This window comes from Balaenoptera ricei, chromosome 11, assembly GCF_028023285.1.
Source record: "Balaenoptera ricei isolate mBalRic1 chromosome 11, mBalRic1.hap2, whole genome shotgun sequence".
In the NCBI taxonomy this organism is placed as follows: domain Eukaryota; kingdom Metazoa; phylum Chordata; class Mammalia; order Artiodactyla; family Balaenopteridae; genus Balaenoptera; species Balaenoptera ricei.
This window is the reverse complement of record NC_082649.1, coordinates 57004480-57031074: the sequence shown is the minus strand read 5'-3', so window position 1 is coordinate 57031074 and position 26595 is coordinate 57004480. Positions and strand designations below refer to the sequence as shown.

General features: G+C 37.9%; 1 protein-coding gene across 18 annotated transcripts in view; it reads right to left on the bottom strand.

The window, feature by feature from the left end:
• The window catches only part of LRRFIP2 (LRR binding FLII interacting protein 2), a 128173-nt gene extending 101878 nt beyond the window's left edge, over positions 1-26295 (bottom strand). For 11 of the 18 annotated variants that reach the window (XM_059939133.1, XM_059939143.1, XM_059939139.1 and 8 more), the window contains exons 1-2: positions 26024-26295; positions 5168-5310 (exon numbers count right to left, since the gene is read on the bottom strand). In XM_059939133.1, the coding sequence (XP_059795116.1) occupies positions 5168-5257 (90 nt within the window). In that variant the 5' untranslated portion in view covers positions 5258-5310; positions 26024-26295. Of the gene's footprint in view, positions 1-5167; positions 5311-23351; positions 23509-26023 lie in introns of all 18 variants that reach the window. The other 7 variants (XM_059939145.1, XM_059939147.1, XM_059939149.1 and 4 more) reach the window with 4 other exon arrangements.
• Positions 26296-26595: the final 300 nt, after the last annotated feature.

Here is a 26595-nt window from a genome sequence, read left to right as displayed (position 1 = left end):
ATTATTCCATAAAGCAATAACACTGGACAGTATCTTTTAAACTAAGCACAGTTCTTCCCTTTGTATCCTTCTCAGGCTGCTAATCTATAATCAAAACCACAAACTTCTGGTTCTCACTACTCATCATTCCAGATGCCTGGAATCTACCTCTTTAAGCAGCAAACTAATAAAATCCAACCAAGGGTCCATCAATAGATAAATGGATAAACAAAATGTAATATATACATACAATGGTACATCATTCAGCTATAAAAGAAGGAATTAAGTTATTTACAAGGAAAAAAAAAGAGGAATGAAGTTCTGACACATGCTACAACACGGATGAATCCTGAAGACATTATGCTAAGTGAAAAAAGCCAGACACAAAAAGGACAAATACTGTATAATTCCAGTTCTATGAAATATCTAGAATTAGACAAATTCATAGGGACATAAAGTAGATTAGAGGTTACCAGGGGCTAAAAGAGGGGGCAATGGAGTTACTACTTAATGGTTACAGAATTTCTGTCTGGGGTGATGAAAGATTTTTGAAATAGACAGTGGTGCTGGTTATACAACATTGTTAATGTAATTAATGCCAATGAATTGTAGACTTAAAAATGGTTAAAATGGCAAATTTTCTTATATATATTTTAACCACAAATTAAAAGTAAATCATGTAAAAACCATTGAATGGTATGCTTCAAATGAGTGAACTATATGTTATGTGAATTATATCTCAATAAAGTTATTTAAAAAAATGAAATGCAAGTTCTAGCAGCTACAAGTGTTAAACAGCCATAGTTTCTTTTCTTCCTTATTATTACAAGTAGGTTTGCACACCAAATATGTATACACGTAAATTCTGCTCAATGTAAAAGTCTCCAAACATTCCACTTACTAGACTCTAACTCCTATAAAAGATGATCGGTTTCTATGCCTGTCATTGATTCTTTAGATTCAAGAGAGTTGTGCATTATGAGTATGAATTTTCTTTGGGTCCTGAATCTCAAAAGAGATCACAGAATTTTAGAACTGGAAGGGCTTTCAGATCATCAGGTTCAAAAATAAGCAACGTTCTGATGACTTCCATTTGAAGAGATGTGCAGAAAACATGTTTTCTTCATAATTTCAGCTCTACAACAAGGAAAGGAGGAATATTCCAGGCTTCAGTGAGGCCATAGTAAGACTGCTTGCAAACCCTCCAAGAGGCTTCTACTTCTCATAGGAACACTCTTCATAACACTCACCAAACTGACTGTGGTAAGGCGGCATAACTGGCTTTCATCCATCCCTATCTTTCTCCTTTTGCGAGGCTAGCTGCCTAAGGGTCTCCATTTGATACCCTCTGTGCTTTCGGGTAATTTTCACTGAAAGGCAACTCTCCAACTGCATTTCCCCCAAACCTGTGGGACAATCAAAGTCAAACAAGCAAGAAAGGTAAGCATCCAGATTGGCCTTCTGATACCCTAGAGAACCTGCTGCTGACCTCCTCCAACACCTGCTCTTATGAGGTCTTCAGAGAGCTGTGACACACATGCTCACCCAGCAAAGCAGCAACATGCCTATTACAGACATGGCGGGACTTCTAGATCCATCCACATTCCTGCTTTCATGGAGCAATCTTCAAACATTTCAACATCTTTTAAAAATGCAAACAGGTTTTACAAGATAAGAAGAATTCTGGAGATGGATGGTGATGATGGTTGCACAACAATGTGACTGTACTTAAGTCCACAGAACTGTACACTTAAAAATGACTAAAGTGGTAAATCTTATGAGTATTTTACAACAATTTTTAAAGTGCACTCTGTTTCACATTTTAGCATGCAAATTATCCAGTTTGCAGAACATATTCAAGCTTTCTGTTTCTTTTGCTCCTCATTCCCTCTAGTTGCCTGATTTGGGGCCAACTGAGAAGCATGGATACTTGAGCAGATAGTAAGCAAGAGGAAAAAGAGGCTATTTTTCTTTATTTATGGTATACCCTGTCTACCTCAAAAAACAATCTGAAGTGAGGAAAAGACAAATTAAACTCTTAAGATTTAACTTAAAAAAAAAAAAAAAAGATTAAGCTATTTGTCCTTTTTAATTGTTATGGGGGTTCTGTTAGTTTTTATTCCTAACTTGAGGTAATTGTGTGTGTGTGTGTGTGTGTGAGAAACGGATGATCCTATCAGAGAAAATAACGATTAGGGACTATCTGTGAATGCCAACCATCTAATGTATGAATGCACAATTAAGAACTGGCTATGAAAACTTGAAAGAGAAAAAAATCACAAGGAATATATGAAAGAATTATTAAGATTGCTAAACCTATTTCCTCTAAAGTTTTACTGCACCACACATTAGGCACTCATCCTGCAAATAAAGTCTTTTTTTTTTTTAACATCATTATTGGAGTATAATTGCTTTACAATGGTGTGTTACTTTCTGATTTATAACAAAGTGAATCAGCTATACGTATACATATATCCCCATATCCCCTCCCTCTTGCATCTCCCTCCCACCCTTCCTATCCCACCCCTCTAGGTGGTCACAAAGCACCGAGATGATCTCCCTGTGCTATGCGGCTGCTTCCCACTAGCTATCTATCAAATAAAGTCTTGAATCTTAAAAGTAAAAACTAGCCCTTTCATGTTTCAGGTTAAGCTAAGCCTTCTGATGAGGTTATTAAAGTTGGAATATTCATATTCAGAGTTCTGAAGATAGAAATAAAAACTAGAAATACTGGCCTCTTAAAACCTTTTCTAATAATAAAAATAATTATTATAACTTTAAATATTATAATAAATGGATTAAACTTAGTTATTTCATAGCAAAATAATAATGTACAGGGAGGAAAATAACCTGTAAGTAAAACAAAACTGACCATCCAGGATGGGATCTTCTGGGTACTTTGGTTCATGGTTCCCATGATTGGCCATCAAAATCCCCTAGGAAGGAGTATGTGTATATGTGTGTACGGGTGTGTGTGTGTGTGTGTATTTAAATACAGATTTATAAGCTCAACCTCATAGATTCAGATTTAGCAAGTATGGGGTAACACCTGGGAATCTGTACATTGAAAAAGCAACCTGGGAGATTCATATGATCAACCACGTTTTAGAACACCTATCTTAATAAATATATTTCTTATAAAAGAAGAATATTTTACTTCTATTCTTACTTTCTATTTCAACTTATTAATAAGCAACAAAATAGCCTACTGGAAGCCTAACACTATGGTAAAGTTTACGTGCACTATTTACTTTGTCACAGCAGCCCTATAATACAGGAGGCCCATATTATTCCCATTTTACAGATGAGGAAACTGAAGTCCAGAGTAGTTACTTAACAAGATTACTCAACCAGCGACTAGTACAGCCAGAATTCAAAGCCACACTTATAACTCTCCAAAGTCCAGCTCTTCTGGAAGTAGCATGATACAGAAAAATAAACAATGGCTTTAAAAGCTGAATTTGAGTCCCAGTTCTGATACCTTCCAGACATTAATCTCTCGGCTTCGTCTGTTTCCTCATCTGTAAATAAGGCTAATAACAATGCTTATCCTACCTAACTCACAAGGTTATTGTGAGAATCAAGATGTGAAAGTGCTTTTAAAATCATGAAAAGCTACAGAAAAACAAAATATTAATGGAGGAGATGGAGAAGACTGACAACAGCGCAGCACAGTGAGCCTATGTGTTTGAATCCAAGCTCGGCTATTTCTTAGCTGTGTGACCTTAGGGAAGTTACTTGTCTTTTCTATGCAATGATTTCTTCATCTGTAAAATGGAGAATATAATAGAACCAATTTCAGAATTTTGTGGAGAGTAAATAAACTAATTCATTTAAAATGCTTAAAATAGTATTTGTCACATAGTAAGCACTCAAGTGTTGGATGCTAGAATGCTACCCAATTTTGTAAATGAAGCATTACATCCAAAAAGAGTTCAAGTACCCAGTGACAGTACAAAAAGAGCCTAAAACATACTGGCATTTTCTCTCCTTATAGAAATCTGGGTATGTAAATCCCTCCAATTTTGGAAGCAAACATTTTGAGTAGTTTCAATTTTCAACTGAAACTATGTGGCTTCCAAAATACTTCATTCGGGTAAATACGTAAGACCATTGTAAAGTGTCATCCACTACTTCATTTTAAAATATCTTTTACCTTTTTATCTAAAAATATCTCACTGATTTTTTAAAAGTAATTTTGTTAAAGTATTATCACAGTTTTGTCATCAGTTTTTAGATAACTTTCCTCTGCTTCAAATATCCTCCTACAAAATTTGACTTCTAATTCAAAAGCTGAGTAGCTTATAAAAGGAAAAACGTAACAGTGAGCTGGATCCAAAAAAAGACTGTGTAATATGTCAAAAGGAAACAGCACTAGTCCTAAATGAGTTATTTACTAAGAATAACAAAGAGGAAGTGATGAGGGAATAATTCTCACCCAAAGAATACAATTTTAAAATGCTCTAAGCAATTCTTGTACCAGGTTAGTATATGGTCAGGTCTGCAGCTGCAGATAAGAGTCTGAAACAAAGTTGGCTCCTCACTAAGAAATCACAGCTGGGAGTTATCTTAAATTTTCAATATGCAACAGGAAATGCTGCCAGAGATTCGATAGGTGACACCCCTTTCCTTTTTTCTGAGTTGTCAACAAACCAAAACAAAAAATGCTCCAGAAGCTCTATTACTAGCTAAAAGTTAGACATAAAAATTCCACTGCAATTATTCAAAAAACAGCTAAGACACTGAATCTGAGCAGACACCAAATAAGGATTATTTCTGTTAACATTTATACAGTGCTTCCTGGAATATATTAACTGTAGAGCCCAATGAGCATTTTTGTAATATAGTTATCATATCTTCAACATTCTAATTACCTTAAGTTTCAATAATGAAGATTAATTATAAATTTCAAAACATCAGGACAAATACCTGGAAGTCAACTAATCCACAAAAATAAAATGAAAAATTAATTTTAAATGAGTTGAATAAATATCCAAGTAAAGAGACAGTAACTGTATTTTACTCTAATACAGTATTTTAGAGGGCATATTTAACATCTTATTTATAGTAAACATTCTGAAACTAGCTCAATGAATGAATGTCTGTATATATCTCCAACCCCCACCTGGAATTTTTATAACATTCTCATCTGTACAACTCAGTGTTGAGAGGGGTCTTCCAGACATACCTCTCTGGCAATGCTACTCAAAGCTTCATCTTCTGCAGAAAATCGGTCTTTCACAGGTGTTCTTTTCCTTCCAGAACCAGGAGTCCCCATCTTGTCTTCTTAATAGTCTTTCAACTGTGGAAAGTGACTTCACTGTTTTCAGCCTTGAAATAAAAAGAAACAATAATTTAGGATGCTTCTCTTTATGCACTTTTAATGCTCATTTATACTTTCAACAAAGAGAAATAATATTTATGTATTTATGTATAAATTAAAGAAATTAGTCACCACTTTGTCCTCCACTATCAATTTATTTCAATAAATTTTAGAATATTTAAATTTATACTAACTACTAAACCTCCTAACTCTTTTTACCATGCTAAACACAGAATGCATTATCATATTAGCCTCAGAAAACTGCAAAGAGCAGTAATTCTACTTAACAGGTTAAAGTTACTACAGCTATTTCTAAAATCTATTTCCATTCCAAAGTCAAAAACATTTCAGAAAAGTCATTCAGCCTAAAACTTTGAGAGCACATATTCAAGAAATTTTAATATAGAGCCTTAAAGCTACAAGGGTGAGTTGGCTTTTAGTGTAATTCAAGAAACAATTCCACTTAAACCATTACCACATCAAAAAAACACACAAAAAACAAAAAACAAATGAAGATTTATTATTCTGCAATTAGCAATAACCAACACCCTCTAGGCAACAAATTCTGAGTGCCTGCTATTGCCAGGTAGGTACTATGGGAGGTGCCAAAGATACTTTGATGAACAAAACAGCGATGACACAGGCCAACAACTCAGAATATATATCTATGGGTCTATTTTTATTGTTATTATTATAAGATAGATGTATTTTTACAAAAGAGAGAAGAAAAAATTCATCTGCCAGGATTAAATAACAAGGATGATAAAGACCATCTAAGCTTTCTAACACATGGTATAGGAAATTAAAAATACTCCTGAGAATGCATCCCAATTTATATGACCTCCTTCTCTCCTATACACATTCCTGAGAAGTACTGCTCATTTAGTGAAATATCCATTAACTTAATCTTTTTCCCTAGCTTTATCAAAATAGACTGGCGAAATTTCATTACACAGTGAGTCACAAAGAAAATCTCAAGTAAGTTTATCCTAATAGTATGAACTATATGAAAAGTACAAGTGACTTTAATGTATTGGAATTTACTTGATTCAAGCAAAATAAAACAGAACCACTTCATCAATCCATTCTTCCAAAAAAGTTCTCTCCAATGAAAATTCAGGCCATTCCCATCTTAGCTGACACCATTTTTATTCCCACATAGCTGACTGTATATTTGTCAATCAGAATGAAGACTGAAGACAGTTTATTATTCTGCCATAGAAAATATATCTGATACAAGAAAAGGATTCATTTAAATGGAAATGGAAGAAAAAAAAGAATGTATATGTGAAAGCAGCAGCGGATAACTTCTAGCCACCAATCAAGACAATTTCTGGAAAGCACAGAGGAGTTTTTTCAGAAGTCTCCCATCATCCTCATCTTCAGCATCATTTTAAAAATCATTCACTTATTTAATAGTAATGCTCTACAAATATTAGTCACCCACTGAGAAAAAAGCAGCATGCAACACAAAGTTCCTTTTCAGACTGGAGTGACAATTTAGCTGATGCACTGTGGTATCATCTAATATTTGTCCTTCAGCCAACTTTCCAAGGACTCACTAAAAGACATTTCACAGAAGCAGGCATTTCACAAAAACAGGCATTTTCTAATTCCAGACACACAAAAATAATTACAGAAGAAAGATTTGGCTGGAAGTGTAGCAAAAGCTTAACAGTAGTTTTGTTACGAGGACGAGATCATGGACGCATTTTTTTCTTCTTGATTCTTTAAAATTTCAATAGCATTTTAAAGAAAAAGGGAAAAAGGGATGCATTTAAAAATAAAAACATTCATATCAAAGAATAAACTGGCCCCAAAGTGGATCACACCCAAATTAGGCTCAATATACTGCACAGCTGAGACACACAATCTGAAGCCACTGCTGGTGGTGCTCTTTTGAATGTAGGATTTCTTTCTCCTCTTTCCCTGTAATCCAATTTCCATCTTTCTCAACTAACACTGTCTTAGACCTTAGAGCTGCCAGGATATTCCTAGCACGCAGATTTACATAAAGAATTATCTTTTCTTAAAAACGCCTAAAAAACAAAACTGTTTCAACAAGCTCCAGGCTAACCCACCCTGAGAGAAAGATGACAGTGAAAGGGCCGGAGGCACAGGCTAATGAGCAGGAAATGGGAACTTCCCATCTGTCTTCCTTATCCTCCGTGTGCTATCTACAAGGGTACCCAGGTGTTTACATGCATGACTGGCCAGGTCCTGTCACCTTTTTCATTTGCACATGAGGCAGATCGACCATTACCTATTTCAAAAAACAATCTAGTGCTTTTAAAAAAAATTATATTATTTGTATTCTGTAAGCAGACACACTTACTAATATCAGAAAAATCTAGTTTTCAGCTCCTATGCAACTATCTTCTAACAACTCCAGAACATTCTACACCAGTGATAGGGGGAAACCTTAAACAAAATAAGATTTCTGGCACAGTTGATAGAAAACTACTTTTCAACAAAATGACAAAATTAAAGGTACAGACTCAAAGGTGACCTCGAATAAATTAGTTCCGGTTTCTGATTCTAAAGGACTTTCAGTAAGTTTCTATTCCAAGGAGGTTTTCTCAAGAACACTTTTCATCGGGAGCCATGTTAATTCCTTCCAGCTTTTCCTTAGTGCTATCAACTAAACCAAGAGCTAAACCTTTACATCCACTGACAAGAACAAAACTGACTGCTTTTTGTTAAGTTCCTTACCCAATGTCAAGCTGATTTTCTCCAGATGGTTTTGTCATTAAGTATTTGTCTACCTAAAGGAAAGAAAGGATGTTGTGGAATATAAACCTTCCAAAACAGGTATATCAATTATGCTTTCTCTTCTCCAATAAGCTTCTCATGTAATACATTTCTGAAAAATAGGCATTTTGCCACATTAAGTGGCATTTCAATCATGATATTGTTCACTCTTGTGAGAACAGAATATCAGTGTGCCATACTCTAAATATAGCACACTTAGATAGTTCTGTCTGGATCCTGATGGTTGCGGTTGCCTTATATCTAAATATTTCATCATAGAGAATTCAAAATATTGGCATAAGTCTTCGCGTCAGCCCTGTCATTACAGTTGACCCTAGTCTGCACAATAAGACATTTGTTAGTTATTCATAAGCAAATCCAAGGATCCAGAATAGCACCTGAACTAAAGAATTAGTGTGATTGTAGTTGTTGCCGTTGGACAAGATTTAAAGTGAGAGGATCTGAGTTCAACTGGTTGTATGACCAACTGCTGCTTTGTTCTTCCCACTGCCTATGCCTTGCTTTCTTCATCCAGAGAGCAGAAATAACAACTGTCCCAACTACCTAACACGGCTAATGTGAGGCTCAAATGAGTTAAGATAAATGCAAGCACTTAAAAGACCACAAAGCACTCCAGAAATGTTCAGTGTCTTGAATTAACTAGCTCTTTTACATATTTAGCTTATGAAGCTGGAAAAAGAGCCATCGTAGCCTTTCTTTAAAATTTCATATTTTTAACTAAATAAAAGTATCCTCAAGTTAGTTATTCCAGCATGCATCATATGATATCATTGGCCATACTAAGAATTTTTGGTGAAGTGTGGAACAATATGGAAAAAATAAAAACACTTTTAACTATAATCATTATACTGTAGCACATTTACGTAATAAAAACAAAAATAAGAAGAAAGTTTTAAGGTACTCTGTGGTATTCAAAGTCTTTTTTGGAAAATCCAAATGAATACACAAGTTTTGGTAGTATGGCCTTATAATGCTCTTAGTTAGTGCTAGTCCTCTTATTAGAACTTATTAGAACACAATTGACTTAGAAGGAAAGATAGAGGTCATTAAATGGTACACTTAAGATCTGTGCATATCTTTCTATATAAATTCCACCTCAAAAGAAAAAGTCCTCTAAACAAATACTGAACTCTAGTCAACGATGCACATGTTGAAATATTTAGGGTTGAAGTGTACTTATAACTGCTACTTACTTTGAAATGCATCCAAAAACAAAAACAAAAAAGACAGAATAATGGATAGATAGAAGAATGGATAAAGGAATATATAGGTGACAAAGTATAATAAAATATTAATAGTAGAATCTAGGTGGTAGGTACATGAGCGTTCACAGACCTCTGTCAACCTTTTTTTTTTTGGCCGTGCTGTGAGGCTTGCAAGATCTCAGTTCCCAGACCAGGATCGAACCTGGGCCCCTGCAGTAAAAGTGCAGATTCCTAACCCACTGGACGGCCAGGGAGTCCCCTTAACTTCTTTGTATGTTTGAATTTTTTTATAATAAAGTATTAGGAAAAAAGTAACCGGTGAGAGCTTCCCTGGTGGTGCAGTGGTTATGAATCTGCCTGCCAATGCAGGGGACACAGAATCAAGCCTGGGTCCGGGAAGATCCCACATGCCACAGAGCAACTAAGCCCGTGTGCCACAACTACTGAGCCTGTACTCTAGAGAGCCCGCGAGCCACAACAACTGAGCCTGCATGCCGCAACTACTGAAGCCCGCGCACCTGGAGCCTGTGCTCCACAACAAGAGAAGCCACTGCAATGAGAAGCCCGCGCACCGCAACGAAGAGTAGCCCCTGCTCGCCGCAACTGGAGAAAGCCCGCGCACAGCAACGAAGACCCAACACAGCCAAATAAAAAAACAAATAAATAAATAAATTTATAAAAAAAAAAGTAACCGGTGAGAAAGGTAGATGACTAAATGAACAATAGGCCTGGGAACTGGGAATTGCAATTAAAAACTCTTGATTTGAAACAAAAATGGAAGGCAGAGGTAACCACAGGATAGAAGAATACGAATAGTTATGTATACCTTATAAAGATTAGGAAAAGGAGAGAACAGGAATTCCTGGACTGAAAGAAAAAAATGGAGGAGGGGGAAGGGCAAAGGGTTGGGTGGGGAGAAAGGAAAAAAGGAAAAAAGGAAAAAGGAAGGAAGGGAGGGAGGAAAAGGGAGGTAGGGATTATAGTTAAAAACATCAATTCTGCAAATATCTAGATGAGACCATTATACAAAATGAATAAATCATTACCAGAACCTACAAAACCGACCAAAAAAAAATGTCTAGAACTTGAGGCAAAGTAAAAAATAAAAAATATATATATGAGGCAAAAAATACATAAGTCAACACTGGACGGCCTGGCAGAACAAGGAAAGGTAGATGCTAAGCACAAACTAAATCTCAGGAAAGTATCAGAACCTATAACGGTTAATTTAAACTCATCTTTTATAAAATATAATGCCTGTAAAGGGTCGAAGCGAACTTGTATAATCACATCTCCTACTTCCACATTCAGAAGTCCTAAGAATTACCAAAAATGTTTTTTAAAGTTTTATATTTTGAATACATAGTATTCGCATATACACAACACAACTGATAATCTTTCCATTTCTTCTTTTCATAAGATGACATGCCAGTGGTGCACTTCCTTCCTTGCCAACAATGTTATTCAATAAATGAACTCTAATGGGCTGTATGTTCAACATGATTTATAATACTACTTCATCAACTGTGCAGAACCTAAATTAGGAAGACGTACTCTTACCAACAATTGCATTCTCAGTTTGCCCTATGAAGTAAATCATGTTCTAGTACCACTCAAATGGCCTCCTTTCCCTACGCCTTTTAAAGTATCTCAGAAATACACGGTCGTATGTTCAGAGAATGAAAGGAAGGGAAAGAGAAAATTATATATTGTTGAAGATAGGTCACACTTAAAAGTGTGAAATAAAGCAGAAAACAAGAAAACAGCAGAAGTACTAGGGTTAATAGAAGCTCAGGTGACAAAAACAAAGATAAAACCAAAAACGAGGGAGAAATATGAAAGCATGCAATAAGGATATGATTTTTTTAATGTAATTAATATGGAGATTGTAAAATTAGGAAATTTTAATAAAATAAATCATATACTTTAAATTTTCCCCTTTTCAACAAATATCTCTTGAGAATTTGCAAGGTACTATGTACATACTAATCACTGCCTTATAAGTAGGCAAAAGACTACAATGGGAAAATTAAAATGGTAAAGAGCTCAGAGAGAATGTACTTATACTATTTCTGCATATCCTTTCTTAATCGTGTTCTCTGAAGCACAAAAGTTTTTCCTTTGAGGAAGTCAATTCACCTAATTTTTTTTCCTTTTGTTGTAAGGCCTTGGTGGTGCATAGCTAAGAAAGCACTGCCTACCCCAAGGTGACAAAGATTTACTCCTATGTTTTCTTCTAAGAGTTTTACAGTTTTAGGTTTTATATGATCCATTCTGAGTTAGCTTTTTATATGGTGTGATGCAGGGATCCACCTTCATTCTTTTGCATGTGGATATCTACTTTTCCAAGTACCATTTGTTAAAAAGACAATTTTTTCTCTCATTGAATTGTCTTGGCACCCTTGTTAAAAAATCAACTGACCATAAAAGTAAGGGTTTATTTCTAGACCCTCAATTCCATTCCATTGATTGATATGTATATCTTTATGCCAGCATTACACTGTCTGGATTACTGTAGCTATACAGTAAGTTTTAAAATTAGGAAGAATGAGCGCTCCAACTTTGTTCTTCTTCTTTAAGATTGTATTGCCTATTCTGGGTCCCTTATCTTTCCATACAAATTTTAAGATGGGCATGACTATTTCTGCACCAAAACCTGGTGCACGGGAAAAAAAAGGGGGTGGGGTAGCAGGGATTTTGATAGGGATTATATTGAATCATAGATCAATTTGGGGAGTACTGCCATCTTAACAACATTAAGATTCCAAACCATGAACATGGGGTGTCTTGCCATTCATTTAGATCTTCTTTAATTTCTTTCTACAATGTTTTGTGATTTTCAATGAACAAGTCTTGAACTTCTCTTATTAAATTTCTTCTCACATCACAAGGGTCGTTTTAAAGATCAAATGGATATAAACGTTTCTATAAACTGTAAAATGCTTCAGAAATATAAGGTATAACTGACACCAAAAAAAAAAAACAAACCCACAAAAGATATGAAATCAAAATAGCAAAAGAGGTGGCAAAGCAAAACTCAGAAGTAAATCCCCTGGCTAAAGTTAATTTTAGTTGAGCCACAGGTGGGTGGGTAGGTGGGTGGGAAACTGTACATTTTCAAACACAAATCTAATCCAACACCAGACCTACATACTTTGTGGGAAGGCACTTTTCGCTATTTCCAATTAACTAGATATGTAGCAACATCTCTTACTGAACTGTACAAGGGTGTGTTTTCTTTCTGAGGTATGTGGAATTATTACTGAAATACTTCTTCCATGAAAAGAAATGAAAATCAAAATATGATAGAAGCATGTAACTAACCTCTGCCACTAATAATAAAATAGAAGGGACCAGAATTAAATCCCAAAGGGGGAAAAAGAATTAGTCTTAGAACTTAGGTTCTTCTTCTGATTGGGAATGAATTCTACTGACGATACTCATAATAACTCTATTCTAATAGTAACAAAAATAAAACTTAGAACATAATACAACAAAAGAAAAAAATTACATGAATAAAGACAATCATTTTAATTTCTTTTTAATCTACGGTAAAACAAAACACTAAGCTGAAAATGACCCAGACTGACAACAGCTTTAAGTCAAGGCCAGTCAACATGATGCAATAAACTGTGGCATTGGAAAACTCATGGGAAGCAAGCAAAGACAGGGACAAGTTTGATATCATGCCTATAAGGTATAAAAAGATGACAAAATGGCATGCAAAGTATGACTGAAAATATGTAAAATTTTGTACATATGAATAATAAATGGCAAAGGCAATAATGTAAAAAAAATTTTTTTTTCTTTTTTCTTAAGCTTTATATACTGTTGATAATCACCTTACCAAAAACTGATTTAAGCTAAAATCTACAATTCTGTGGCTATTTCATAGTATGAAAACTTGTAAGAATAACCAACTTTCACACTATATTAATAAGCTGATAAGGGGGAAAGATTCATTTAGCCTGTCAGACCAACTGCAAAGTACGACTATAAAAATTTATGTTGGTCATCTCTGGTAAAACCATAATTTTCTAACAGATTTCACATCAACCAATACACTTATGGACATAATCAAATTCTAAGTAAATGAGAAACACATTGCTAATTTTAAAAAGAATGAACACCATTATATTAACCTTAAAAATGTAATAAAATTAAAACTCTGACTCAAATCAACAGGTCAAAGTTAGAACAAAGAAGCAACCATTAATGTCCTCTAAAGTCTTGGGGAAAACATCAATGTTCAAGTCTACAAGTTTTCATTATCACAGCAAAATTCTTGAAAATTTTTGGGTTTCCCTGAAGATCTGTATGATTCCTTCCACCATGTAGCTCACCCACTAGGGAAAAAAAATAGTGGTGACATGAGGTACTTTTATAGCAGAAAGGAAGATGACAGTATTTTCCCTCTCTTGAGCTGCACTGGTCAGGTTTGTGTAGCTTAAACCTGTCTTACTTAGAAAGACAAAATAATGCCCTGAAATGGTAGGCAAGATACCGATTAGGCTCATAAAAGGAAGAAGTCAACAAGATACAATGCGATATAAGTACAATGTTCATGATGGAATGATTAGAGAGCAGAGCTGACAGCACAGCTGTGACAGTAGCTAATCCAAGTGCTACTCCAACCTAAAGACACAGGCAATGAGGTCCACTCTAGACACATCACTTCTGCTCAGAAAAGACTCAATACCAACAGTTGGTGGCCCCTTTTTATAAAAATAAAGAGAAACTGACCCTCCCATACCTGTTCATCCACTACCCCCATCCCCCCAACACACACACACACACACACTCTCTCTCTCTCTCTCTCTCTCTCACACACACACACACACAGAAACACACACACAGAGAAACAAAGAGAAAGAAATCATTAATAAAATAACTTGCCAGAAGTTCAGGACATGAGTCACCAGATTCAAAGGGCCTACAGAATGTGTAACACAAGTCCTGAGTCCACAGGTATTTCATAGTGAATTATTATAGTTAATTTCAAACATGGGGACAAGGATGATTTTATAAGCTTCCAGGGGTGGAAAAACCAGGTCACATATAAAGGATTAACAATTAGAATTGTTTCAGTCTTCTGGAAACAAAAGTAATTCTGGCAACAAGAAGACAATAGAGTGATGCCTTCAAATTCCTGAAAGAAAATTACAGACAACCTATGCCCAGACACACTGTTATATTCTCATACTTGATTATTAAAAACACTTCAGACACGCAAGTTCTCAAAAATTTACCTCTTTTACACCCTTTGTTAATAAGTTACTAGAAGATACATCTCTAATAAAAGAGAAAAAAATCAAAAGGGAGGAAATTTAGCATATAGGAAATAAATCCAACACAGAACAGGCAAAGGGGATTGATCCCCAGAGAGGGTGAGACATCCCAGGAAGAAAGCTACAGATTGAAGCAATGAGATTCAAGAGACATAGTAGAGGGCTGTCACCACCCAAATCCCCACAGCCTTTAAGACTTCTTTTTAATATGAGCTGATCTGGCCCAGGTTTTTATCTGAATTTACTTTGTCTTGACCCCATGTTGATGAAGTTCCCGCTGTCCTACCCCCAGGTGCCTAGATTGGCTGAGGCCTTATTTCACACCATGGACACATTTTGCTTTTACCTATTCCTAACGGCTAGAGCAGGAACTGCTTAGAAACAGCAGTGTACTTCCCCAACCATATTTCTTCTAGATATTTAGTACCTTGTAAAAACTTCAGCTCTGCCAGGTGCCCTGATTGTGATGAGTCTTATGGTTTCCCAGGACTCATAAGCAAACTTTCCCAAGGACTTAACAGAAAGGACTCAAGGAAGACTCTGTTCAGCTTATCTTCTCCTGTGAGCCTTCATTTAATAGTGGCAATATGGACCTTTCTGTTCATAGCTAGGTTTATATTTGCCATTCAGGTTTTCAAAACTGTCCAAAAAAAGACACTGCTTAGGGATACATACTATGGTAGAAACTGGCCTATTGTTCACCAAGGTCATTTCCCTTTTCTGCCCACAGCTATGCTACATTTCACAACCTTCCTTGCATTAAGTACAGCCATTTGACTGAATTCGGGCCAATGGAATGTGGACAAAAGTGACATATGTATTAGTCCAGGCCCATCAAACTTCCCATGGAATCTACCACACTCCCTCTCTGTCCTCAAATCTGCCAGCCAGATGCAGAAGCTCAGTGAAACTGAAAGTCTTTGAGCCCCAGGGAATGGCAGAGTCACTAGATGAAAGGGGCTTGAGTCCCTGGGTGACTCTGTGGAACCAACTACTCCTTTGCCAGTGCTTCCCAACTCACAGCAGAGATGTGAGTGAGAAATAAGCTTTAACGTGTTAAACCACTGAAACCTGGGGGTTTGTTTGTTACAGTAGGTTAGCCTAACTTGACTAACAGACACAAAAAGGTGGTCAAACTATTCAGTTTCTCAAAATTAAACCATGTATTGATTAGGAATACATATTTGGAGGGAGGGATGGGACTGCAGGGCTAGGCAGGGAATGGTCCCAAAAGAGTGATTAACGTGTAAAATGGGATTATGATTACCTGGAGGGGGAAAAGGTGCCATTTAAAGATATTTACAGGAAACTTCTAGGATACTGTAATGTTCAATTTCTTGGCCTATGTAGTAAGACTGCAGCTGCTCATTTTATTATTCTTCCTGAAGCTGTGTTTTTGTTTTCTATTTCTCTACAGGTATTTCACAAATAAACCACTAATTATTTTGCTCAAAATAAATTAGAAAGAGTAGACACTTGAAAAATCTGTTGGAGCATTTGGGAAAAATAAGACGAATAGAAAACTAAGCTAAAAAAAAAAAAAAAAAAAAAGGCCTTAACCCCCAGGGAAAAAAAGAAAGTTAAACAAGAAAGGAAACAATCACGATATAATTCTTGGCTTAAGTAGTAAATAATACATATTTAGTTATAATGAAAACACAGATTTAAAATTGCAAAACTGGAATGTTGCAGGGAGAGGAAGTAGGAGGAAACAATGAAGAAATACCACAAAATAACGATAAAAAACAAGTTTCCCACAATTTGAAGATACTTTAAGTGCACATATATGTTTTTTACACAAAATGGGTTTATAAAATATGTGCTATTTTGTAACCAGCTATGGCAGACAGACACTAAGGTGGTCACCCCACCATGACCCCCAACTCTTGCTGTTCACATCTTTGTGTAAACACCTCTCCAAGAATGTGGGCAGAACTAATGACTTGCTTCTACCAACAGAATATGACAAAGGTTATGAGATGTCATTCCCATGATTATGTCATATTACATAAGGCTGTCTAGCCTGCAGACTTGCTCTGGGCTCTCCTTGATGGTCTGATGAAGTAGTGAGACTGGGAAACACCAGAGGGTCAAGAACTTCAGGTTGCCCCTATAAGCTGAGAGCAGCTGGGACTTCCCTGGTGGCACAGTGGTTAAGAATCCGCCTGCCAATGCAGGGGACACGGGTTTGATCCCTGGTCTGGGAAGATCCCACATGCCATGGAGCAACTAAGCCTGTGTGCCACAACTACTGAGCCTGCACGCCACAACTACTGAAGCCCGTGTGCTCTAGGGCCTGCATGCCGCAACTACTGAGCCCATGTGCTGCAACTACTGAAGCCTGTGTGCCTAGAGCCTGTGCTTCGCAACAAGAGAAGCCACCACAATGAGAAGCCTGCGCACCACAACAAAGAGTAGCCTCCACTCGCCGCAACTAGAGAAAGCCCATGTGCAGCAATGAAGACGCAACACAGTCCCCTCCCCAGAAAAAAAAAAAGATTTAAAAAGCTGAGAGAAGCCTTTAGGAGCTTGAATATAGCCTCTATATGATGAAGTAACTTCTAGTAAGCAAGAAGCCTCGGTCATAAAACCACAAGAAAATTAATTCTGCCAAAAATCTAAGTGAGCTTAGAAGCAAATTTTCCCCCAGTTGAGTCTTCAGGTGAGAATTCAGCCCAGCCAACATCTGATTGCAGCCTCATGAGACCCTAAGCAGAGGACCCAGTTCAACCTCGCTCAGGCTCCTGCCCCAGAGAAACTGTAGGATAATAAATGTGTGTTTTTTTAAGTTGCTAAATTTGTGTACTTCGTTATACAACATAGAAAACAAATACAACTGCTTTTAAAACTGTGGATGAATGAATTCAGCAAAGTTGTAGGGATACAAAATCAACACAAAAAAATCAGTTGCATTTCTATACACTAACAATGAACAAACCAAAAAAGAAATTAAGAAAACAATACCATTTACAATAGGAAAAAAGAACAAAATACTAGGAATAAACCTAACCAAGAAGGCAAAAGATCTGTTCACTGAAAACTACAAAACATTGCTGAAAGAAATTAAAGGACACATAAATAAATGGAAAGCCACCTCAGGTTCATGGATTGGAAAACTTAATATTGTTAAAATGTCAAATACCCAAAGAAATCTACAGATTCAATGCAATCTCTATCAAATCCCAATGACAGTTTTTGCAAAAATAGAAAAACCCATCCCAACATTAAAACTCCTATGGAATCTAAAGGGACCCCGAATAGCCAAAACAATCTTGAAAAAGAAGAACAAAGTTGGAGGTATCACACTTCCTGATTTCAAAATTTACTAGGAAGCTACAGTAACCAAAACAGTGTGGTATTGGCATAAAGAGAGACATATAGACCACAGAATATAATAGATAGCACTAAAATAAACCCGGCACATGTTGTCAAATGATTTTCAACAAGGGTGTCAAGATCAGTTAATGGGGAATGGACAGTCTTTTCAACAAATGGTGCTGGTAAAACTGGATATCCATATTCAGAAGAATAAAGTTAGACCCTTAGTGTATGCCATATACAAAAATTAACCCTTAGTAGGTCAAAGAAATAAATGTAAGAGCTTAAACTGTCCATACACAAAAAGCTTCCTGACATCGGATATAGCAATAATTTCTTAGATAGGACACCAAAAGCACAGTCAACAAAAGGAAAGTTAGATGAAGTGGATTTCAAAATTAAAACTTTTGTGGGGCTTCCCTGGTGGCGCAGTGGTTGAGAATCTGCCTGCTAATGCAGGGGACACGGGTTCGAGCCCTGGTCTGGGACGATCCCACATGCCGCGGAGCAACTGGGCCTGTGAGCCACAACTGCTGAGCCTGCGCGTCTGGAGCCTGTGCCCCGCAACGGGAGGGGCCGCGATAGTGAGAGGCCCGCGCACCGCGATGAAGAGTGGCCCCCGCTTGCCGCAACTAGAGAAAGCCCTCGCACAGAAACGAAGACCCAACACAGCTAAAAATAAATAAATAAATAAATAAAGTAGCTATTAATTAAAAAAAAAAACTTTTCTGCATCAAAGTACACTATCAACAGAGTAAAAAAAAATCAACCTATGGAATGGGAGAAAATATTTGCAAATCATATATCTGATAAGGGATTAATAACCAGAATATATAAAGAACCCCTAAAACTCAACAACAACAACAAAAGCAACCCATTCAAAGATGGGCAAAGGACTTGAATAGATATTTCTCCAAAGAAGATATACAAATGGCCAAAAAGCATGTGAAAAGATGCTCAACATCACTAATCATTAGGGAAATGCAAGTCAAAATGCAATGAGATAGCACCCCACACCCATTAGGATGGCTATTATTTTTAAAAAGAAAAAAAGATAGAAAGAAAGAAAGAGAGAGAATAATTAAGTGTGTCAAGGATGCAGAGATATTACAACCCTGTACCACTGTAAAATGGCACAGCTGCTGTGGAAAATGGTATGGCAATTCTTCAAAAAATTAAACACAGAATTACTATATGATCCAGCAATTCCACTTATGGATATATACCCAAAAGAAATGAAAGGAGGGACTCAAACAGATATACACTTGTGTTCGTAGCAGCATTATTCACAAGAGCCAAAAGGTGGAAGCAACCCAAATGTCCATTAACAGGTGAATGGATAAACAAAATATGCTATATATCTATATCTATATGATGAAATATTATTCAGCCTCAAAAATGGGTGAAATTTTCATACATGCTACAACATGGATGAAGCTTGAGGACATTATGCTAAGGGAAATAAACTAGTTTTTAAAAGACAAATACCACATGAGTCCACTTATATGAGGTACCTAGAGTAGTCAGATTCATAGGGACAGAAGGTAGAATAGTGGTTACCAGAGGCTGGGGGGAATGAGGATTATTGTTTCATGGGCACAGAGTTTTCATTTGGGAGGATGAAAAAGTTCTGGGGATGGATGGTGGTGATGGCTGCACAACAATGTGAATGTACTTAATGCCACTGAATTGTATACTTTAAAATGCTGAAAATGGTAAATTTTATGTTATGTGTATTTTACCACAACTAAAAAACCACTTTGGATAGAGAGCAAAAGATGAGTGTAGTAAGACAGGAGGACAGCGACCCTCTCATTTCCTTGACTATCCACTTAGACATAGTGATAACTGTGATAGGGGAAAAACATCTCATCTAAACCTACAATGAATTTTTTTCCCCCTATTTTTAGTCCTATAATCTATGCATCACTTAACTGGAATACTTTTTTTTTTTTAATAGAAACAACATGTATGCTTACTAATTATATTGTAATTATACAATAAATATTACAATAAATGCAATAATTATATTGTTTGTTATCATAAATGATTAAACCATTTAACAGAGAAATAAACATTTTAACATCCTAATCCTCTGCACACAGCATACTCTACTTAAGATAGAAATCAGACAGCCAAAAAACTGCTCCTAGCTGTTAAAATGTTTCTATTGAGGAAAGTGGGAGATGTAGAAAGAATAACAATGTGATCAGAACAAGCAACTTAAAAGTTAAATTTGTTTCCTAAAGCAGTAAAGACATTTTGTATCAAAAGTAGTTAAAATTTTGGTGTTCATAATGAAAGAAAACTAAGATATAGAGGGTTCAAAATGAAAGCACTGGAAAAAGATGACTATGATTTTAAAGTAATAATCTACTTCTGAGAAAATAAAAACACCCTGATAAGCCGTTGCACTCCAAGGTTTTCCCAACCTCTTTTCCGCTCTCTCCCCTCTGCGCTGTTCTAATCCCACTCTTTTAGGAGGAGGAGGGGAAGGCCGAAAAAGGGAAGGGATATAATAAGATAATAGGAATAAACCAGATAATAGGAATAGAGAAGAGAGAAAAATATTACGATTATTTTTTCTCCTCACACTAAATACTAAATACATCATCATCATCAAATGCTAACAATCCAAATTTCTGAGGGCAAGAAAAACTCAATTTCCTGGAGTGTCAACCTAACCTAAGGCAAAAGAAAGGAAACTATCTGCAGGCTTTGCATCTATAAATTAAGTCTGTATGCCAAATTCTTCAAACAACCTCCACTCTAATCCAAGGCTGCGGATAAATATGGTGACATGAACCTTGATCAAAAGACTGGCACACTAAGCTCTTCAACAGCTTTCTAGCCTAAGAAGTGAGATCAGTTAAAGAACTTCAAACCCAAGTACTTTATTCACTAAGTACAGAAACACCAAGGTTTTCATGAGAAAGCACCTGGTACAGAAAGGAAGCTATGCTGGGACACAGCATCTGGTAATAAGCAAGAGTTTAAAGAGATAACTTCCTGATATTACACATGCTACTGTACAGTTCTATGGGAAGAAGAGAATGAGAATTTGGGAAGAAGCTGATTTCTCTGTATAAACTCAAAATAATCCTGTAAAACAGCCCATCATTCCCAGTGTCCTTTTGATCCCAGGGACAAGTGTAAAGGTCTCTGAATTGGACTACTATTTCAACTCAGGGCACGGCCTCCCTGTGTGGGTAACAGTAATGTTTTTCCCCTGTTGTAAAACATTTGACTGATCCCCGCCAAACACTCTCAGAACCAGACATGACATCAATACTGGTACGATCCTGTGCTCTTCTTTGTGCACATTTTTCTAAAATGCTGGCCTCGTTAGTTTTCCTTAATCATGCTCATTCCCTAAAAAGGGAAGACCAAAAAAAACTGGATCCTAGGATACGCATGCTAAGCACATTTTCACCCCAAAACTTAGCCTTAATCTTCTGAAGGCAAATGTCCTTTATAAGCTCCCTCTTCTGTTGTTGCCACTTTTCCTAAACCGCAGGCCTTCCTGACTTGCAGTGGGGCCAGGATAGATTGTGGTTATGTGGTGGGTTCTGTCAGATGCGCTTTGACAAGGCCTCAGAATAGACCCTGGGCACCAGCCAGGGAAACTGCCACTCACAAGTTCCAACTTCATCCTCATATGTTAGTCCCTCAGCACTTTTTTTTTTCCACTAGTCTCTCTCATTTTAAAAGGGCAAAGATTCCTGAACCTCCTCCCGGTCATGAGTGAGCTGTGTAACATTGAAATTAAAAATGTAAACCTCCCTTACTCTGCTCACAAACACTTTGAAGAATAAAGATTAAATCTGTACCTACCTTTTGCCTTGAGAAATTAATCCATCAATAGCACTTTGGTTTGCAAAAGGATTTTTGGATCTCAAACCCCACAGAGGTTTATTTTATTAGGAATAGACTAAGCTACGGATGATAAAGGAAGAGAGAAGGTAGGCCATTTATTTCCCATGTGACTAGCAATATGGCAGCAGACTTCTGCAGGGCAAGAAGTAAAACTATATACAATGTTTTTAATTGATATTGGTCATCAAATCCTAAAACAATCAAGCTACTACAAAAGGCACTCATTTAACTAGTATTACCAAATATAAATGAAGGAGTTTGTCTGTAATAGCACAGTCTTCAAGGTACAGTACTTTTACCTTTACCGGTACAAATAAAATTACCCAGCTGTCACTCTAAAATGTTTAAAATTACCTTATAAAATACATTTACAGTATATTTTTAAATTGTGAGGATAAAGAATACAAAGTAATTAAGCACTCTTTTCTCCTACAAGGTTAAGAAAAAAAGGTAACTTCTATTATAAAATAAATCTCAATATAAGCTTGAAATAAATTTTTAAAATTTCACAATTTAAGTCCGAACCTTACACTCACACTTTCAGAAATAAATTCCATATACACACTTATGCACTAGAGCAAAGACTTACATATGAGTTGTTCCTTACAGCAGTGTTAGTGGAAAGCTAAAAACAACCTAAATGTCTGTTAATAGGGAATGTTAAAATAAATTATGGAAAATGAACAAGCTATGGTTCATCTACACTAGGCAGGACATCCAGTCTTTTTAAAAATTAGCTGGACATATGTGCTAATATACAATGATCTCTAAGACATATCAAGGGTAAGAATAAAAGGTATAGGACATTTCTCCTAAACACAGGTGATTATATATGTAAGAGAAAATCTGGAGAGAGATACACAGGAAACCATTAAGAGTGGTTGCTTGGATTATGTAGTTGGCGTAGGGGGTGGGGGAAGAAGGCTAGAAGTTTATTGTGGAAAGAAAACTTCCTTTTCACCATATAACATTTTCTTTTTAAATGTTTAGCAATTTTTAAAAGTCCCACAAACATCTACTGAATCCATAAGTGAGCACTCCCCTTCTATGGATGCCATTTCTTCCCTCTTCTTTTTTTTAACATTAATTTATTTATTTATGGCTGCACTGGGTTTGCGCAAGGGCTTAGTTGCTCTGCTGCATGTGGGATCCCCTGGGGGATCCCGACCAGGGATCGAACCCATGTCCCCTGCATTGGCAGGCAGATTCTTAAGCACCGCACCACCAAGGAAGTCCCTTCCCTTTTCTTAACCACCCGTACTCTTATCTACTGCTCTCCCCACCACTAGACCAAAACAAAAGCATACATATGGAGCAAATCTCAGAGCTTCTACAAGAAACAGAATTCTTTCTCCATTCCCCAACCAAAATAAAGATATAATAGAATAACTGAAAAAGTATTAGCATACAATAAACCCAGTTTTTAGCCCAGTGTTTGATTCCTTTTAAGTGTGGCTTCATTTATTGTAGGCCAAAAAGTTTTTTAAGGTGAAAGCACAATGTGCAACACAAAAAAAATCATTTCTAATGGTATCCTATCTATTACCTTAAAGGAAAGAATAGAGAAAAAGCCAAAGTTATTTTACTCACAGGGTAAATTTTGCTCAATTCCTTCCTTCTGAAGTTTTAAAAGTTGAGTTTTGAATGATGGTCATAAAGTCTTTATTTGCAAACTGGATAAGGTGGTACATTTTTCCTGTTAAAGGACCATCTCTCCGTTCAGATTCTCCAGAGAGAAAGCAACCACCTAAAAGGAAAAGGCTATGAAATGGTCTCTACTTTGTAGGTGCAATGGAAAGTACTTCTATGGTGAGGACAGAAGAACAGTATTTCCTCTAAAATGATCCTCACAGACATTCCCAACACGCTATAGGGAGTTTTTTTTTTTAATATATTATCATCAATTCTGTTCCTCTTCAAACTAGGAGCAGGGTAAACAATTCATAAACAGCTCTGCAAGAAACTGCTCCCTCTCTCTCATTTCTAGTAAAGATCAGTTTTTGGTTTTGTTTTGAGAGAAGACTCTACTTTGCCAAATATATTCCCCGTATCACTTTATTCCTTCATTGTGGAGATGCTTAAATCCTGACCTAAGAAGGCTTCTCTTGCATATCTACCTATCAGGACTGTCAGTTCAGGCAGTTTCCACAAGGGATTTTCCAAAAGGGAATAGCTGTTCACTGGAAACTGAAACTCTTAAGTCACTATTAGCTGGACACAAATCAAAAGCAACATTAGGGAACGCTCTGAATATAAGAATGGATATCCAAGGAAATAAGACGCGGAAATTTAGTCAAACAATTAAAGGAATTTAGTAAGCAAGACCAACAGGGTAAACTTACCATTACTTTATAACTGATAACTAACTAAAGTTCCTTATAAATCAAAATCAAGGTAAAATAAGCTGACTTCCAAAAAGAAGAAAAAGAAAAGAAGGCTAAGAGTATTAAGAACGCTGTGATTCAAAGTCATTTTGCTTAGCAACACTTTAAAAGCCAAAAATGATCAAATTACATTTCTGCAATAAAAAGTTATTTCTAGTTTAAAACGAATTCATTCCAATAATGAATCACCACTTCAATACACACTTTCTTCTCTATCAGAACTTAAATATGAGCTCAGCATAGTCTCATTGCACATTTTTAAGGGCAGATTCCCCCAAATGGGTAAGGCCTTTCACTCAAGACTCTTCTGTGTACCGCAGATTCTTTCAGTGAAGTTTTTCCTGCCTTAAAGTTGGTAGCTCTCCTTTTCACCGACATTTATTTTGTTTCTGGACACTTATCTTCCTTCATTTATCTTCCCACATTTGGAAAAAAAAAAAAAGAAGAAGAAAGTGGGTAAAATCACAACAATCCACTTAGGAACTAACAAACTATTCTAAATCCAAAGCTTCTGCAAAAGTTCACTTTTTATTTCCTTACCATACTTCATGACAATAAATATGCAGCAACAAACCTAACAAAGCATCAATACAACACTTTCTATGAGCAAAAGCATCTAATTAAACAGGCAGTAACAAACCTCTAGCTTTCCTCTATTCCAAGTTTAAGATCCATATCAATGATTCACAAAGCGAGTGACCTAACTTCCTAAATGAATCACACTTTCCGAAATTCTTATTCTACATGAGTATAGTACTGGGTCATCATCTCTACATGTGTTAAACAGAGCATGATGTTTGTTAAACAGGGTTAATTCTGCAAGACCTTCAAACCACAGCAAACGTCAAGTCCCTGCCAACTAACCCTTACCTGCAACACTTTGTCTTTTCCAACAATTGCACCTCTTCATACAGAAGCATCCCCCAAATAAACATTTTAACCTTGAAACAATGTTATTTTAAACACTAATTAAGAACTGATCCATCCACACCCCGCTCTCCATCTCTGTGGTTCCATTACTGTATCCACATTCTCTTCCCATTGTGATGCCATAACTAAGTAACGGGCACTGTTACCCTTACATACATCTTTTAATCAATGAACCTACGCTGCAGCTTTTCTTTTTAGGACAGAAATGCTGAGTCATTAAATGGAAACTCAAAGAAAATACGCTACAAAGAGTTACAGTTTAGGATGCAATATTTCCCTGGCCAGGTCTCCGCAGCCTGATATTTGTATCTCCCACGGTGGAAAAAGTAGAGCAAACACTTGCACTTTTCCGTCCCCTCGAAGAAAGAAAAAGACACGGGTTTCCTTAGGTCCTCCAGCTTCCTGCGGGATATCCACGGGCACGAGAAGCAGGCCTGGCTGGAGCTATATAGCTTAACAATCTGGGTGTGAATAACACCTCGCATTAGTCAAGCATTAACCCTGACACTCCTAACAAGCGCCTGTTATGCCCGCGCTTCAATTCGGGTCAAGGAAGAAGAAAAAAAAAATCCCACAAAAGCGCTACGCCTTCCACCGGCCTGACACCCTTCCCCGGAGTGGCCGGTCGGGTACAGAAGCGAGGGAGTGCCGCGCCCGGGGAGCAGGAGGAGCCCCGAGCACTCGAAGCGGAGAGACAGCGGCCCGAGTTCATTTCTCCCACAATGGGAGTAACGCCGTCCCCGCTCGCGGACCGAGGCTGCGCGTTCGAGACCCGGCGTGAAGCCCGAGGACGCCGCAGGCAGGGGGCGACCTCGACCCCGGGGCCCGCCTGGGGGCCCGGCCCCCAGCAGGAGTCCGCGGCGGCGCGGACCTCGCCGGGCTGCAGAGGCCGGGAAGGCGGCCCCGCTCCTCACTCCCCTCCTGGCCGGCGGGAGGAGCGGCCCTTACCTGTCTCCGGGCGCGGGCTATGGCTGCGACGCCGCCCGGGAAGGGCCGGAGCGCAGCTCGCCGGCCGGGAGCCCGCCGGGGCGAAAGGCGAGGGGCGCGAGGGGCGGACTCGGTCCTGGGTCCCCGGCCAGGCGGACCGGGCTGGATGCGGCGGCTCCCGGCGCCGGCAGCCGGTCAGTCAGTCACGCCGATGTCCCTCGGCGCCGCGGCTGAGACAGCGGGAACCGGCCCCCAGGAGGAGCCGCAGCCCGAGCGGCGGGCGGCGGAGGCGGAGGAGGGGCGGGGCCACAGTGTCGACGACCCGCTCACCCGGAAGCAGTTGTGGTCGCAGTGGCGCGCGCTGCGGGACGGGCTTGTCCCTCAGCGGCCGGCTGCGCACCGCCTGTGGGAAAGAGGTTTGGGACCGCGGGTAAGGTGGAGGCCCGGGCGGCCTCCCGAGGTGGCTCCTCCGGGCCCGCGGGGCCCACCCAACCCCTCCGCCCCCAGGACCGGGTCCGGGAATGTGAATTGATGCGCGTGCCCGTTCGAGGCAGCCCCTGCCCTGGTCACCTCCAAACTGTCCGGCCTAATGG